At 37.0% G+C, this 18,590-nt stretch overlaps 1 protein-coding gene across 1 annotated transcript in view; it reads left to right on the top strand.

Annotated features, from left to right (window-relative positions):
• The window catches only part of LOC124556058 (stress response protein NST1-like), a 630,068-nt gene that overhangs the window by 445,133 nt on the left and 166,345 nt on the right, over positions 1-18,590 (top strand). Inside the window, exons 9-11 of the mRNA XM_047130088.1 lie at positions 1,225-1,357; positions 2,812-2,998; positions 6,831-6,956. Coding sequence (XP_046986044.1) covers positions 1,225-1,357; positions 2,812-2,998; positions 6,831-6,956 — 446 coding nt within the window. The remainder of the gene's footprint in view (positions 1-1,224; positions 1,358-2,811; positions 2,999-6,830; positions 6,957-18,590) is intronic.

Here is an 18,590-nt window from a genome sequence, read left to right on the forward strand (position 1 = left end):
ATTAATTCTACACCTATTTCCCATCACTGAACATATACGGAACTGGTAGCACCAATTTCAGTATTGTAGCCAAATTGATTTACAAATGGGCTGTTAGGTAGTATGTAAGTTTAATATAAAATTCAATACAAATGTTTGTAAACTGTATGAATTCTAAAGCATACAATGATATAGAAACTCTTTGGTTGACAACTCATAAGAATGCCACAAGCTTCTTGAGATCTGCAGAAAAGTGGCAAAAATGTAATTTGTACAGATATAAACTGGTGCCAAATTCAAAGCACTTGTATATAATTGGGGAAATATTAAAAATTTAGATTTTATTTTCTAAAACAGAAGAATAAAACTGTCAGATGAAGTGGTGTGGGAAATGTCTAGTCATTCTGAGAGAAAGATAAAACAGACAAACCTACCAAGTACAGTCAAGCAAGAAAGTGTGGAAAAGAGGAACTATGCTATTTTCTGCCACTTTCAAACTTTTCTTGATCACTGTGCTCTCTAGTTCTGAGTTAGTAGATTTTGGAAGAGTTTGGGCTACTTGTGTCAAGTCACTGCCAATTTTACAGATCTGACAATGAAAATACTGTGTGCAGCATTGTAGCTAACACTAGGTTGTGAATGTCATATTTTGCTGTTAGTTTCTGTGTTACAAAAAGAATTATGAGGCAATTCTGGGTTCATGACAGACACTGCCTATGACTACTCAGAGAAGATGGGTTACAATATGTAGGAAGACATGGCACTTGTACATCCATTGAAACTCAGTGTGAAGCATATAGCTTAGCTGTCATACTCGCACAGTACGAAGACAGCTGAACTTGTTGTCCCCTACATCACTCCTCTCCTCACAAAAGTCTGTGTGCTGAGTGCAGCTGTCTTCCTCTGCTCCCTCCACCCCCTTTTGTTGACAACAAAGGAATGTTTGATTGATCTCCACTGTCTGATGAGTCTCTTTTGAATGAAATTCTGCAGAACTTCTCCTGCTCTTTCCACTCTATCTCCTCTTTTCCTTTCTGTTCAGTCTCTTGATTAACTATTTCCATATTCTTTGGTATTGTACTGACTTGTTTCTTATAACTCATGGTTGTTTTATAAATATATCAAATCAAAGTCATTGTTTAGGTCTTATGGCATAAACATGATTCCTTTTTTTAAAACAGCAGGTGCATCAGTTCAGTGATGTTCAGGATGTTGATGTAGAGTAATTGCCCTTTTAAATTCCAGATCCATTTCCAAGGAGGAAAAAGAGAAAGAAAATACAAAGAAAAGCTCCCCCACAAAGCCAGTTTCCCATCGCCCAAAGTCTGCTAGAGTATCAACATTCCAAGATAAGATTACACGTTATGAAAGAAAGCGGGTAAGTTAGCAGATGTCAGTCTGAAAGGATCATATCATTACTTATGGGAAACCCATACTTAGAATATGTTGTGAAATCCTCCATTAATTAAAATTTAACTTTGGTAAGAGTAGTCAATTTTTAATAGAATTTTTTGCAAAATATTTCTATATTCTGTTTCATATTTTTAAAACATAGCCCTGCATTACCTGTTTAAAGTTGATGGGTTACATGTTTCTTTCCTCTAACAGTATATGTGCATTATTTTTTAATAATATATGTTAATTAATTGTAGTTAGCAATGTGTTCTTGAGCATATATCTCTTCACTACAGAAGCAAACTCTTTTTCACTCTTTTTTCCTTATGTTCTTGACTGTATACCTATAGGTACAAGTACTTGTGTCACATATTTACATTAACTAAAACTGTGCCCTGTTTCAAAATATCAATTGAAGTACTTATACAATATGTCCACAAATACTTATACACTATATATATATATATATATATATATATATATATATATATATATATATATATATATATATATATATATATATATTGCAATTTCATCTGTTTTCTCTAATTCTGGTATCACCTTTTTATATATAAGCTGTCAGTTATGTGTGCACCATATGTTAATGATAGATGAAAATCAGTTTTTTTTTCATATTGCAAAAGAAATGAGTAAGTACGAGGCTAACTCTAGAATCTGATGGATTATTTGACACTAGAAGTTGTTATAGGTATAGAGAAATTTTTAGATCTTCAAATAACAAATGATCTCTTAGTATGTGTATTTTTATACTGAATTGCTTCTGATAATGACTGTAAATTTCTGAATGTTTGTTCAATATTATAGCATGTATTTGTACCTCCCAAAAGCAAATTATTGTCATACTGGCCATTTTCAAAGCCTGCAATGAGCAGTTGACTGATGCTGAGTGCTTTAGTGAATATTTCATTTTAAAACTATCAATGTAAATGTTTATACAGCTACACTGATTTGTGCTACATAGATATTTGTAACATATTTTTGCATAACTTTTTCTGTGTTTATATAAGCAGAAGTGTTTATGTTTGTAGAATTTTACTGATATTCTACAGTGTGATATACCATTATTTTGTGCCACTCAACTTTATTTACTGGCTCAGTTATTACACTACAATTTTTTTCTATGTAGTGCATGAGTAATGTATGTAGTAACTCGATTTCTTAGCATTGATGTAATTTGCATGGATAATAATAGTAAATGGCATTTTTCCATATGTTTCAAACATTTCTCAAATTTTGTGATGCATTCTTAACTTATGGATGATGGTTAAGAATAAATGAAAATACAGAGCTTGATATATTATGGAACAAAACAGATATTTTAAACTTGTTTGACAATTTTTGTTATTTCAGTAAATTTACTAAGTTCATGGTAACAGGAGTGTGTTGTTTTTATAACTTAATTGTGTCAATTTACAGGAAGAAAAAAAAGAGGAGAAACAGGAGGAGAAAAATGAAGAGAAAAAAGAAGAGAAAAAAGAAGATAAAAAAGAAGAGAAGAAAGAAGAGAAGCGGGAGGAATTGAAAGAGGAGATGAAGAAAGAATTCCCTCGATCAAAACGAGAGTATCTCATACGGCATCATCTGGAGCGCACAACAGGAGCAAGTGTGTGGATATCAAATTTTCTTTAATTGTTCAGAAATAGTGGTATCAGTTTTTAAAGAGAGATTAAAGGAAGAACACCTGGAAGAAATTTATAAGGCAGACAATGTTGATGGACATTTAACTCTTGCACTGTTTGTGTCTTTCCCAGTGTAATAACTGCTTGAAAGTTTCATGGGCACAGTATCAGATGGTTTTGTCTAAGCTGTACAGTATTTCCATGAGACAGCTGCTCATCATCTTTATGCATGCACCTGAAGACAACGAGCGGGTGTCTCTGGGAAATACTGTGCAGCTTAAACTGGGGACTTTAATAAATAATTTAACTTTTTCTTAAATGTATTCTTCCAGAACTTTGAATCCTGTTTTCCTCTAAAACAAATAAGAGAAAAACTGAACAGAAGCAAGGATAAGGTATGGAAAATTCCTGGGATTAAAGTATCTTGTGTTAGGAAGAGAAAGGTAAAATTCAGAGAACAAGCAGTGATCAAGATTTGGAACTCCATTATCATCAGTACTGTCGAGTCCTCCACTCTGTCATTAAAAACTCATGTTCTATTTGCAAAAAATTAAATGCTCTTAAAATAAGGCTAATATTAATTGGAACATTATTAAACTAGAAACAGACAAAACTAGTCATCCAAATGAAATATAGGAAATATAGCACCCAGAAAATAGCTCTGGCAGAAATGATGGCACTTTCAAATCATTGTACACCAAATTTAATGATTACTTCCTCACAGTGACTGCAAACACTCTACCAAGTGATAAACAACTAAATACAGGTGTGTTAAATTTACTTGTGCATCATCAACAAACAGTACTTTCAAAAATACAATGCATAAGGAGATTACATAATTCTTCAGGTACCTACAAAATAGTAATTCTGGTGGCTATGATGATGGTTGTTCCAGAATATTAAAATCTTATGACGACTTCATATGATTAGCTGTAAGCTATCTTCGTTATTAATTAGTGACTCGGGGCACATTTCCTGACAGATTTAAATAACTTGTAGTAACAATTTCTAGGACTCAGTAGTTTGTATATTATCTTTTCTTCAAACATTTCTAATAAATAAAACAGATAATGAAAATTCATTCTTCATGTAATTGGCAAATTCATGGTACTCAGGACTCAGAACTGTCCTGTACCTTCTGGCCCCATCCTTATGTGGATCTCATATGTATGTGCTGGGCTACCAAATAAAATGATGCAGTGGTTAAGGCACTGTAGTCACATTTAAGAGTGGGCTCAATTACCTGTCTGGCCATTCAGATGCATGTTTTTTATAGTTTTCGTGAAGTTATTATCCCCATTATTTTCAGTCTGAGGTTATGCTCCATCTTTAATGACCTCATCATTGACAGAATGTTAAACCATAATATTCTTTCCTTCTCCCTTCCTCACACTGCGTGGCATTTGTAAGCAATCATCTGTTCCTTTAGGATCTACTTCAGTATTATGAAATATGCAATTTCAAAAGCATGAAATTAAGTTTCTTTTTCCTAATGTCTCTGCATTTTAGTTAACAAACTAAATCCTTCATTTGTATTTTCATTTTCCTTCTGTTGAGTGTAACTGTGTTATTTGTTATTGATATCTCCAGGACTCATTTTTCATCATCTTCACTTGTGACCTATCTTACTTCATCTTCATTTTCCAACTGAATTGTTATATTCACAGTTGAAATTGGCTATGATATTTGTTGATGTATTTAAGTAAATATAGAACAGTTCTAAAATGCATTGTGAGTAAGGTTGGTAATGTTAACTATGAATATACGTCCACATATACATCTAGATCTACATACACACACCAAGCCACTGTATGCTGCATGGCAGAGGGCACCCTGTATCATTACTCATTGTTTCCTTTCCTGTTCCACTCAATATAGAGAGAGGGAAAAATGACTATCTATATGCCTCCATAGAAGCCCTAATTTCTTGTATCTTATCTTCATGGTCCTTATGCAAAATGTATGTTCGCAGCAGTAGAGTCGTTCTGCTGTCAGCTTCAAATTCTGGTTCTCTAAATTTTCTCAATAGTGTTTCTCAAAAAGAACAATGGCTTATCTCCAGGGATTGCACAAGTCATGCATTCTAACATGGTACTGATTTGTGGACATAAGCTTCTCAGTCCAAAGCAAATTTATTATATTTGAACTTAGGATACATTCAAGAATTCTGCAGCAAACCAATGTTAAGGAGAATGGTCTGTAATATAGCAGGCCCGTTCTTTTATCCTTCTTATATACTGGAGTCACCTGCACTTTCTTCCAGTTGCTTGTGACCTTGTGTTGGGCGAGAGATTCATGATAAATGCAAGCTAAGTAAGGAGCCAGTCAAGTATAGTACTCTTTGTAAAACCAAACTGGGATTCTATCCAGACCTGGCAACTTATTTGTTTTCAACTCTTTCAGTTGTTTCTCTATGCCAGGAATGCTTATTACTATGCAATCTATACATGAGTCTGTTTGATGTTCAAATGATGGTATGCTTGTATGATTCTCCTGCCTGAATGATTTCTTAAATGCAAAATTTAAAATTTCCATTTTCGTTTTGCCAGCTTCAACTGCTACAGCAAACTGGTCAGTGAATGACTGGATGGAAGCCTTAAACCTGCTTAGCAATTTTACATGGGACCAGAATTTTCTCATGTTCTTGCCCAGATATTTTGGTAAGATATGATGGTGAAGGTTGTTGTGTGCTTCACGCATAGATCTCATCACAGTTGTGTGAACCTCTACTAACCTTTATATGTCATCATTGGTGTGTTCTCTTTTGAACTGAGAGTGCAACAACCTTTGCTTTCTCAGCATTTTTTGAATTTAGTTGTTAAACCATAGAGAATCAGTTACTAAATTTTATCATGAAGGGGTCAGAATAAAAATGAAAGAGTGCAAAAATTTTTGTTTACAAAAATCAAATGAAAAATACTATTGCTATACTGATTTAAAAAATTTGAAATCATAGCAAGGTGGAAAAAAGCATATTAAAGAATACCCAAATTTCTCACCTTTCCTGAATGGACATTTCTTATTCCAAAGAAAAGGAGGAAAGGGATACATTACAATATGGAAAAAAGGATGAACTAGCTACATTATAGGTTGAAACAAAGCCTAATATGTGCAGATGTTAAAGGATATGTTTTTGCAAGTATTTATTATTGTCTCTGCTTATACTAGCTTTCCCACAAACTTTGTTATTAATGGCCTAACTGCATTATTTACCACTTGATGTCTCCTATTTCTCCTCTAACTCTCTAGAGCAAAGAAATTAAAGATGAAACCCTCAAGAAATAGAGTATGTTTCCTCTTTTTTCAGTGCCGGGTTTTACACAATTTTCATTGAGTATGTTTCCTCTTTCGTCAGTGTCAGGCTTTTCACAATTTTCATTTCTATTGCAGATTACAACCACGTAATTTTTAATTATTTATTTTGAGTAACTCCAGTATTAATTTCTGTGTCACCAATTACAGTAAATTTATTAAACTGCAACAGTAAGCAGTCTCCCCCAAATTTGATTGGCAGTACGTAGTTTAATTCTGGTGCTGCCGTATACCCTCAAACCAGACCACCACTACCACCACCACCACCACAAAACAGAGCTTTGTTCTTGATGAATATTGACCTCCTTTACCACTCATTCTTTTTCTATGCCTTTTTAAGCTAAAACAGTCCTTCATAATTCATAATAAGTTGTTCAAAACATATATATTAAAATTTTGTTGAAAATCAGAAAATAAAACATTTACTCTGGCAATAAAATATGTTTTGCACAACTTTAACTTTAAAACTCTCAGTGAGCATGTAGATGAATTGTCTTGTTTCAGCTGATGGTGCTTTGCTGCCATCTCCCACCCGAGAGAAACTGGAGCCAGTGGTACCTCGTCCAAAAGAAGAGGAAGCCCCAAACAAGAGTCCACAAAAATCCAGCCCAAAGTGTAGTCCCCGAGCAGGTACGAATTTCAAAATCATCGTTTGAAGTAATAAATGTTACTATTAACAGCTAATTGGTTTCAAAATAGGCTTTAAATTTAAAAGAGCTGAATAAGTGCAAATATGTATATGCATTCATAAGTGCTCCAAACTATAAGACTGTTCATTGGCAACACAGTTGTGTGCAGGAAAGTATCGTTGTTGGACAATTCTAAAGCATTGCAGATACATTTGACAAAATTGACTCATGGTGTAATGAATGTTAGCTCTCTTTAACAGTAGATAGATGTAAGATAACAGCTCTAACAAAGAGAAAGAACCATATAGTATCTGATTACAAGATTAGTGCTAAACATCTTGAGCATGTTACATAGTGTATTTAGGGGTAATACTAAGAAACAATATGAGATGGGACAAAATCACATAAGATCGCTATTGGTGAAGGAGAATGGAACACTTAGATTTATTAAGAGGGGGGGGGATTCTGTGAAAGTGCTTTGCATTTGTAAAGGGAATAGCTTACAAGACACTGATGCAACCAGTTCTACAATATTGTTCTAGTTTTTAGAGGCCTTAACAAGTAGGCATGATACCAGATTTCAGATAAATTCAGAGCCATGCTGCTAGAATCATAACAGATCAGAAAAGCCCATTCAAAAGTGGAACAAAAATACTCAGGGGCCTGAAATGAGTAAAAGATTACACAGTTCTCGTGAAGCTCTGTTGGTTTAATTTAGAGAACTTGTATTCGAAGAAGACTGTGAGACCATTAAGCTTCCACCAGTATATATCTCATTTAGGGATAGATCATGGCCCATGATAGAGGCATATAGACAGCCTTTTTCCTCACTTAATGGGATAAGAAAGAAGGCTCTTATTATTGCTAGATGCATGAAAAGACGGGAGGATTTCTCACATTGAAGAAAAAACATCAGGGAATCAATTAATAGAATCTAGTAATGAATGTGATGGTCTTCTGTAAGCTGATGTAGCTATTAATATGCCTGCCACTGTCTATGGTTACCTCTTAAATAAAAATAGAAAAGAAGTCTACTAATGAAGCTGCAGCTGAGTGAGTGATAAGAGATGTTGCTAGTATCGCTAGGAAGTCAACGTGGAGATGTCACCAACAGACAATATTCAGCTGAATGAGCAGCTGACAATTTAGCCATATGGAAATAAGAAAGTGGATTTGGATAAGTTGATTAAATTAAAGGCACAATTGTAGAGGATGCCATGAAGTAGTAAATCACAAAAGAGAGGAACATAAGTCAATAAAATAGAAACAACAATACAGTTTACAGAACAATGAAATGGAATAACAGAGGGAGTCATAAAAGGGAAAAGAGATTAATGTCAAGAGGGGACAAAGCTCACAGAAAGATGTCAAAGGTAATGCTAGTGCAGAGGTAAGGTAAAAGCTAAATGAAACATGAGAGAAAAAGTAAAATAAGTGAGAAACAGCTCGAGGAAATTTGAGGCCATTGGCGTGGTAGCAACAAAAAATGCACTCACCTGGGTTTCTGGTGCTAGGAAAAAGAATTATTTGGTGAACAGATATCATGGTCATGAGTATCATATTTGCAGACCATGCCCTTTGGAAGAGTACTGTGCATTATAGCATATATTTTATCATCAGTACTGACAGTTATGAAACTGTCATATAGAAAACCAAACAGTGATAGCATATTATCTAATATTTGGTATGGGCTGGTTAACTGCATCAGATTGCAGCAAAAATGATAGGGAATTAAACAATCATCAGTAAATGATTTGAGTTTAGTATATTTCTCATTTCACCTCCATTGTTATGTGACATTGTTTCCATGATGCTCATGTCAAGTACATCTGTTTGCTGAAAGAATATTGTTAGCTCATGAGGACTGACAACAAACATCTCATGTACTTAAGCAGTACAGATAATCTTGCTGCCACCACCCAGGCCATCCTGGAGTTTTGTGTGATTTTCTCAGCACTGAAATGACTACCAAGAAAAACTTTCCAGTCAGCAGAGTGACACCACAAGGTGGCAGGGAAGGAAGTCGTGATTTTATGTCATGTTGGCTAATAGATCATTGGAGATAAAGCATGTTCTCTGACTATTCAGGGAGGAAGAAGTAATGTAGTGAAACCATGGAATCCATAAATATGGATGTCTGTGTGAGAACTTGAATGTGACTCCTCCCTAATGTGATTCCAATATCTTAACTGTTGCACCATCTTGCTCAACCAGAGGCTCAGACTATTCTGTGACAATCTTGGATGCAAATTCCTTTACCTCTGCCATTGAATGGAGAATTGTAGGACCCCTCTTAATAGGACAGTTGTGCACTACATACAGAATGTGGCTATGAGGGGAGCAGAGTATGCATGACATGAAAACTTTGTTTGTAAGAGGAGAGAAATCCCACCAAAGGCCCAATAAATTATATTCTGATTTCAGAGAGGAATGGATATTAGTACCATCAGCTACAGAGAGTAAGATTCATCATGACAGATCAGAGAAAGGAAATGTTAATACAGTCCTAGTTAACTGCAGGATCATCCATGAAAAGATCACAGAACTAGTCTTGCTTATAAATGATAGTAATGCTCACACAATAATACAGCCAGAAACTAACTGAAACCAAATGTTAATAGCAATAAAATTCTAAGTTCTGATTAGAATGTACAGGGTGATCAAAAAGTCAGTATAAATTTGAAAACTGAATAAATCACGAAATAATGTAGGTAGAGAGGTACAAACTGACACACATGCTTGGAATGATATGGGGTTTTATTAGAACCAAAAATATACAAACGTTCAAAAAATGTCCGACAGATGGAGCTTCATATGATCAGAATAGCAATAATTAGTATAACAAAGTAAGACAAAGCCAAGATGATGTTCTTTGCAGGAAATGCTCAATATGTCCACCATCATTCCTCAACAATAGCTGTAGTCAAGGAATAATGTTGTGAACAGCACTGTAAAGCATGTCCAGAGTTATGGTGAGGCATTGGTGTCAGATGTTGTCTTTCAGCATCCCTAGAGATGTTGGTCGATCACGATACATTTGCAACTTCAGGTAACCCCAAAGCCAATAATCACACGGACTGAGGTCTGTGGACCTGGGAGGCCAAGCATGACAAAAGTGGCGGCTGAGCACACAATCATCACCAAACGATGCGTACAAGAGATCTTACATGTGTCTAGCAATTTTTTAAACATTTTTTTTGTTCTAATGAAACCCCATGTCATTCCAAGCATGTGTGTCAATTTTTACATCTCCATCTACATTATTCCTTGGTTTATTATTAAGTTTTCAAATTTATACTGACTTTTTGATCACCCAGTATATCACATGGAAGGGCTTGACACAAGTGATGGAGGTATGTTTATAGTCATAAAAACCACTCATATTCATCGAAGTTCCAGTCAGACATGTCTGGTCACCATGAGGAAGGATCAACACATTGTGCACCAAGTTCATTGCAACCCCTTCACATCTGTGCCTGCCATACGAATGCAAGTTATGCATCCCCTGCAACATTCTGTGTCATCCCACACCACTGGTTGGGACTAGCAGCTGCTGGATGAGGAAGTTACTGTCCCATGTGTAAGCTGCATAGGAAGCATGGATTGCTGATGAATGGTGTCATATTGTGTTCAGCAATGAATCATGGTTTTGCCAATCCTGGATGACCATTGTCAGTAAGTATAGCGGCAACCTAGGGTGAGATCACATTCTTCCTATTTTTTGGAGAATCACAGCAGTGTTACTCATTGTCTCATGGTGTGGGGAGCCTTCAGGTATGAAGTCAGGTCATGGTTGGTAGTGATTGAGGGAACTCTGGGAACTCTGATGGCACAACCATACATCATAGATATCCTGCATCCTCATGCATTACGTCTCATGAGACAGTGCCGTGGTGCCATTTTTCAACAAGACAGTGCTCATCTACACTTTCATTGTATCTCTATGAACTGCCTGAAGGACTCTTGTGGCCAGCAAGATCCGAAGACCTCTCCCGGATAGAACGTGTGTGGGAACAGCTCAGACATCAACTTTTCCCCAGTGCCATTATCAAGGACCAGTTACAACAGTTGTGGGCCAGATTACCTCAGGAGGGGATACAGCAGCTTTATGACAGCCATTCTAAGCAACTTAGAGCATGCACCCAAGCCAGATGGGGTGTAACGTGATACTGATAAGTGGGCTCCTACTGCCAAGATCTTCATAAATTTGACTCAATATTGTAATAACTGAAATTATGTCATATACCCACTCAAACTATAAAGTTTTATTTCATTTCTTCCTCACCTTCTGGGTACTTCACTGTTTTTGTCAGGCAGTGTATATTTGTGAGACAGCTTGCAGTGGCCAAGTGTTTGTAGCTGCTTGGGTTGAATGTGTTCCTGTGTACTTTCGGTGTTTCATTTGATGTGGCTCAGTATACCCATGTTATAGATAATGTTTTGATCCCATCAATATGACAACTGTATCCTGGAGGGATTAATCTGTCTGCAGCATGACCATTCTCCAATACACATGTCGACTACAGTGCAAGAGTGTTTTACTGAACAGAGTGAGATTTCTCTTCTTGACTGGTCTCCCTCTACAACAGACTTCAGCCCCATTGAAAATATATAGATGGAGATGAAATGAGTGAAAACTTGTGTGACCCCATGCCAAGGCTCTGTAATGACCTTTGAATAACACCTGGGAGGAGGTTGCAGAAAATGAGAGATTTAATATTCATTTTGTTGACTTCTTTGGTCACAGGGTGCAGATGGTCATTGAAGTGGAAGGCCTTTGGAAGAGAAATTAAATGGTAAAGAAATGACATACTGTGCCCTTTTGAGGACTGAAAAGACATATTAAGAACATTGAACTGTTTGTTCTACTAATTTCCTGTGTTAATTGTGCAGTTGCTTATCAGTCAGCCACTGAACTACAAAGTTGCTACGACACATGCTGTACACAGTGCTGACTGGGGTGACATGCACACTATCATTGAGGCTTTTTCTTGCCATGATATATGGCTTACAGGACATTTTCTCTCATTTTGTGTGTTTTCATCTATATTGTCCAATGGGTTCTTAAAAGCTTTTTACTGTAAGACTTCAGTTTTTGAGCATGTTTAGATCAGTCCAGTTATCCAATGTAATCAAGAACTGAGCTGTACCTACCAGATTTGCCAATGCAGTCAATCTGATAGTATTAACAGACACAAAAACACAAAAGGGCAAAAAAGAACAAGAATATATCAAGGAAGTGTTGCCAGCTCTCGGAGAACACATCAACATTTTGAATGTTAAAATAACTATCCACACCACCACACAATTTTTAGATGGATCAGAAAGCCTTCTTCATAAATTACTGAAGAATATATTGTCATGTCATAACCACAATCAAGTCCAGATGTGAAAGCAGCGTCACCAGTGAAGTACAACACTTACCACTGAAAGCATGTTTCTTGTGAATACCAATGTACAGATAGAACTGAACTCCTGGACAGAGAATGCTCTTTATACAGACATTGACTATTCCAGAATATGCTGACAATCCAAACATAAGAAATTTCAACAACCCTCCAGAAATGATAAGTACTGAATAGCAAATAATTGCTATTTCAGAAGCTCTTATTGGAGCCAAATTGAGCACCCTGGATCTAGATCTTATCAGTAGTCCTCTGTACAGAAGCACTGGCAGATTCTTGTGTTGGGATGTGAACTTCACTATGATGAGCACTGAAAATAGCCCCTCCCATTAAAGCTCTGTGCTTACTGTGTGGGTCTTCAGTTTCTTTGGATCAAGAATCCCCATCATTGATCTGAACCTCAGGACTGTAGCAGTGCTTAACACAGAGGACTTGGACGACATCTCTGTGCTTTTGTTTTCTTGATGATGTGTCATAATCCTTGGCTTCATATGCAATGTCTAATAAGCAATGGAGGATACAATACAGCCAAAAGTAACACTTTAGTAACTTTTCCAGTAGCCCCACTTTTTCCACAAGTGTAAAACTCCATACCATGGCTCCCAGGCTGCATCTTGCTGGATGCTGTTTCCCATTGTAGTGCACTCAGTCTGTCTCCTGGACATCCAAGGTTTGTTGAAAGCCACCTGTTTGATTTTTGGTCATGGTGATAAGGTGTTTCACATAGTCATCCTGAGGGCCATCTGGTTGAAACAAGATCAGTATGTCCATTGTCATTTCAGCCATATGGCTCTGGAGCAGATAGAATGGTGTGAAACCTGTTGTGCCTTGCTTCATTGTGTTATATGCAAATGTCATGATGGACAGTATTGTTACCCATCTCTATTCAAGATCAATATACATCAAAAACCTATTTGCCAATGTCTTATTAAAGTGTTCTGTGAAGCCATTTGTCTGTGGGTGGTAGGCAGTTGTCATCCTGAGGGTGATGTTGCAATGCGAAATTACCTCTGATACTAGTCCCAACTGGGAAACATTCCCACAGATGTAGATCATCACTCAGGGTGCTGCATGCTTCAAAATGATGTCTTCTACAAAGAACCTTGCAATTTCAAGAGCTGACAGCCTAATGAGTGAGGTAGGTAGTGCAAACTATTGTCCATCCATTTCCATCTGTCGACTTTTGGAATGTCCTTCAGGCTGGTCAGACAGCATAGAGAGTGATGGTCCATCAGAATGGTGAAACTAGTATGACAGGAATCTACTGGTATTTTTTCTCACTTGTATAATAGTTGATCTCAGTCCTGGAGAGTACTATGGGAGCATATGCTATCACTTTTCCAGCACCCTCCTGAATCTGCATTAGGACTGCACCTACGCCATGACTGCTAGTGTTGGTGTGAGGTTTTGTCTCAGCATTTTTGTCATATGGTACTGGAACTGGTAGAGATGTTAGGACCCCCTTAAGTACAATGAAAGATCTTTCTTATACTTCATTCCAGGAAAATCTGGCCTCTCCCTACAGTAGTTCTTGTAAGGTGTGTTACAGAAGTCTATTATGAATCGCAGGTAGTATGAGAACATCCCGAGGAAACTTCTCATGTCATAAATGTGCTGAAAGGTTGGAAAATCTGTGACTGCTTATCTTGTCTGGATGGAGACGATCTGCCTACCATTTGCTACATGCCCCAAGATTTTTATTTCTTGAGTGGTGAAGAATTACATTTTTGGATTCAGGTGGTCTGAAAAAATTCAAAGTGGTTGTCAGGTGGATTAGGTGTTCTTAATACCTTCAAAATTACAGTATCATCCAGCTAGCAAAGATATATCCTCCATTTAAGGTGTCCAATAGTTGTACTTCATATGCTTGAAGGTGGCTGGAGTGTTATGCAGCCCACACAGCATAACTTTGAACTCACAGAGAGTGGCAGGTTTTATGAAGGCAGTCTCTTTTCCAATCAGCCTTGCCAACTTCAGTTAGCCGGTAGCTTGTCTGCATGTCCATAAAGCATAAATGAGAAATACTTTGCTCCTTCCAAGCATTCCACAATGTGGGTAGACTTACTTTTTTTGTAGTTATTGGTAGCTGATTTAGAAATGCCATGTCCTATCCTTCTCCTTCATGAGGACTACAGCTGAGTATGAAGGAATCTCTGAATATTCAATGATCTCATCTTGCGACATCTTCTCCACTTCCTTCCAAGTTGTGTGTCATTCTGCCAGTGATATCCTATATGAGTTGTGGTTAATTGGTGGATCACCCCCAGTGCTGATACAGGGTTTTGCCATGGGCTGCTTGGTCTGCCTTCTCTCTGCTTTGGATTTAAAAACATCAAAAAATTGGTGCAGAACATCTGATACTCAGTAACATTGTTCCACAATCAGACCAAATCATATTGACAGTTCGATAGCTGGTTCCTCCACTGCATTGTCCATAGAAGTAGCAGACCGCACTTCTTTGTTGTGGAACTATGGTGTCTTTCTTTGATTCCTTTGGCTGTTCCTATGGAAATATCTTTAGGAAAGAGCTGTGGTTGCTCATAACAATTAGTGATCTAAAGTTCTTCTTGACCACCTGCAGTGCTTATGATCATTGTAGACAAGTAGATTTTTTATGATCCTGAGTAGATTTTTGCAGTCAACAAGAGCTTCACTGTTTAATTGAGCATCTGGATTGAGGACTGGGACTTATCTCATTGATGATGGCATGCTAATGCCATCTTGAATGGCAAACAACTGCCCAGACCATTCTTTGTTATGTATGCTTGTTGGAGTAGCTTTGTAAATATGGAACTCTGATCTTCCACAGTCTCTGAGTGCTTGTGATACTTGCAAGAAGTCTCATCTGAGAAAAACACTATGACTACATTCTGTTAAAATGAAAAATTTGAATGTCTGTGTTCTGTCAGTCATAGATGTACTGGCAACATTTGCTGCTGTTGGTTGGATGTGTGTCCCATTTGTGACTTTCTGCACAGTCACTTTCATATCACAGAACTTAGTCTTCTTTAGCTTGACTCAGTAAGTATTTGGTATTATAGGAAAAAATGCCCTTGATTCATCTAATGTTCAAACAAGTTGGTGAATTCAAATGCTAGGCAAGCAGCTGGTATCTCTGCAGAATGATGAGGAAAGACTACAGCATATTGGGGAGTGACCTCATCCAGGGTACAATGATGGGCTTCGTTCCACATGCTGACTATAATCATCTGCAGTTTACTGGCATGAATAAAATGGTTGTGATGGTTCACATCTGGTGACATAGTAGTTGTGGAACACTCATCTTCCTTCTATGCAGTAGCATACATTGTGTCTGGGTTGTCCACATTGAAAACGTACCAGCTTGTTTCTTTTGTACCTCAGATGTCTGTTCTTCTGTGGGCCATAACTTGGTAGAGGAATTGGTGTACCTACAATGCTCAATGCTGAGTTTTTGTTTGAGGGCTGCAGCGTAAGTCCAAGTTGGCTGTGCCCATTTTTCTTGTGTGTCTGAGGTGTGGTGGAGATTGGCGCTAAAGAACGATGCCCATTTTCTTCACGATTTTCTATTACCTACTGATCTGTGGGATCTGACAGTTCTGGCTGCCATAAACTGTTGCATCTTTTCTCTTACCACCTGGATTATGAGAGAGATGAGGTTATGGTGGTTTCCACAACTGGCATCATTACCACATTCAGAAGTCAGTAATATTTATTTTGTCTGACTCTTCTCTGTTCCATTTCCTCAATAAACTAGCACCAATCAATGAATTCCTCTGTCATTGTGATATCACTTATCAGAAGAGATTGATACATGTATTCTGTGATTCCTTTCATCAAGTGTGAGATGTTGTCAGCTTCTGTCATTTTCAGAAACATGATGTGGCATAGGACCAAAATAGTCTTTAACTGAGACTGTTTTCTTTCCTCAGCGTGTTATACTCTGTTCTTCAATTGCTTTTCTGTTAAGCAAACTTGCAGCTTACTGCTGGGCTGTGCCATCCAAGTAAAAATACACATTTGACAAATGAATCATGACATCCCACTTGTTGTATTTAATGACCCAGCTGATTGCTTTTAGGCAGTTTGTATGGTACTAACCAGCATCTCTGGAAAACACTAACATATGTGTGATATAAACCTGACCTGTTGCTGTTTTGGAATGCACTGGTTTCATGAATATATAGACCTCAGGAATGATATACTGCTTGTATTCTGATGTCTGTCTGTGTCAGCAATGAGTTTTATTTTACCTAATTGCAGCCACAATGATGCAGATGATTAAAAGTACCTGCTATTTCTACCAAACAATGTCATGTTCTAAATAAAATCAAGTCTGAATCCAAAGGCAGGGTCATTAATGAAATACAATACTTAGCATTGAAAACATATTTATCATGAAGACCAGCATACAGACAGAACTGAGCTACTGGATGGAAAGTGCTACATTTATAAGAACATGAGATATTCCAGAATGTACAAACATTTTAAACATAACAAATCTTGAGTACCTTCCAGAAATGATAAAAACTAAATAACAAATAATTACAGGTGCTCAGGTTTGAACTGGTTACCTGCAGCATGTCAGATGCAATACTAATCACTAGGCCACACTGCATGCAGTACAGCTTGCAGTAGTATTGCTGCAACACTGAAACTTCTAAGAAGATGGATTTAAGTCCTACAAACACATAAAGGAGACATTGAGCCTGTTCACCCATACAGTTTCCTCATGATGATATGAGGAATGTTTGTTCCATCAGGGAACCACATTCTTTGATAGGAGAGCAGACTGCACTTTTTGTCATGTGTTGTGAGAAAACAAAAAGTAACTTTAGAAGTGGTACATATCATCTTGTAAAGAGGATTCCTAAATACATAAAAACCTGTCTTTATTATTACAGTATTTTAAGGAAAGTGGTCTCAGTATTGTAGTCTGGAAAATCCTCATCTTTTGGGAAGAGAATGATGATAACTGTTTTCACCATAAAGCCAATTTTGAAAATTTGCTCAAGTTTTTAGGACAGCCACTGATAAAAGAGCATTCAAAATGATGCTTGCCTGTAGCTTCAGTGGATGTACAATATCAGCTCAGTCGTTATTTTTATTTCTATATTATATGCTTGGGTATGCAAGTATAATTCTCTTTATGTATGTAAATGTAGAGCATTGGAAACTCTTATAGACAGAAGGAAAGACACATTACATATTAAGAATATAATATTGCTATGTAAACTTGAGACTGTAAATTTCAGAGAGAGAGAGAGAGAGAGGGTCAGATGGGGTGGTGTAGAAAATGAGTGACTGACGGATTTAGAAACAGAATGATAGACATTTTTAATATTAAAAATATAGTACTTCTACATAAACTTAAGGCTGTTGATTTCAGGGACAGAGAGATATATATATATATATATATATGGAAGTGGCATGGAAAGCAAAGGTCTACTTCATAATTTGCTTAAACATTTAGCTAGAGATTATAATTATCATGAGTACATGGGTAGGTTTTTGACTATATAACTAATAAGCAGTTGGTTATGATCTATAGGGAATTTACATAATACAGTTCATTTCAGTTAATTGAGAGCTGGTGTTTTGATGATGATGCAAATGCTTTTTTATGCAAATATTTGCGTCTTCTGGAAGTTGGCATTTATGCGCAAAATTTACATTTACTGGAAGCAATCTAATGGTTTATGAAGTGTACTGTTGGAGGGTAGGTAGGTAGTGTTAGACCTGCCCATGTAGTCGCTCATGTTAATGTGACAGCTTCTGGGACTGGAACATATACAGACCTTGGATCGAATCTGCCTGGGCTCAGTGAGCTGACTAGCCTAGATATGGTTTTTAGGTGGTTTCTCTCATCAAACTAGGTGAATACTGGGCTGGTTCCCACATTCTGCTTCTGATACATGCTATACAAATATTTAGTATACTTTCTCACATGTGCACATAGAATTTACTCTACATGCAGGCAGGTTGTATTCACTGCATCTGTCCTGAGAGGTGAGTAGGAGACTGATGACCTTAGCTATTTGGTGTCCTGAAACACTTACTCAACATCAGAATCAGGTAGTATTATAAAGCACCAAAAACAAAGCATTTCACGTTAAGATCTAGAAGTTAGTTCTTCATAATGACAGTACTTCAGTAAGTACAGTAATTTGTGGTTACTCTTTAGCTGTGCTAGGCTACAAAGTTCTTGAACATCTTCATTAAGAAGGTCTGCCTGATGAAATAGCAATTTT

Source organism: Schistocerca americana, chromosome X, assembly GCF_021461395.2.
Source record: "Schistocerca americana isolate TAMUIC-IGC-003095 chromosome X, iqSchAmer2.1, whole genome shotgun sequence".
NCBI lineage: Eukaryota > Metazoa > Arthropoda > Insecta > Orthoptera > Acrididae > Schistocerca > Schistocerca americana.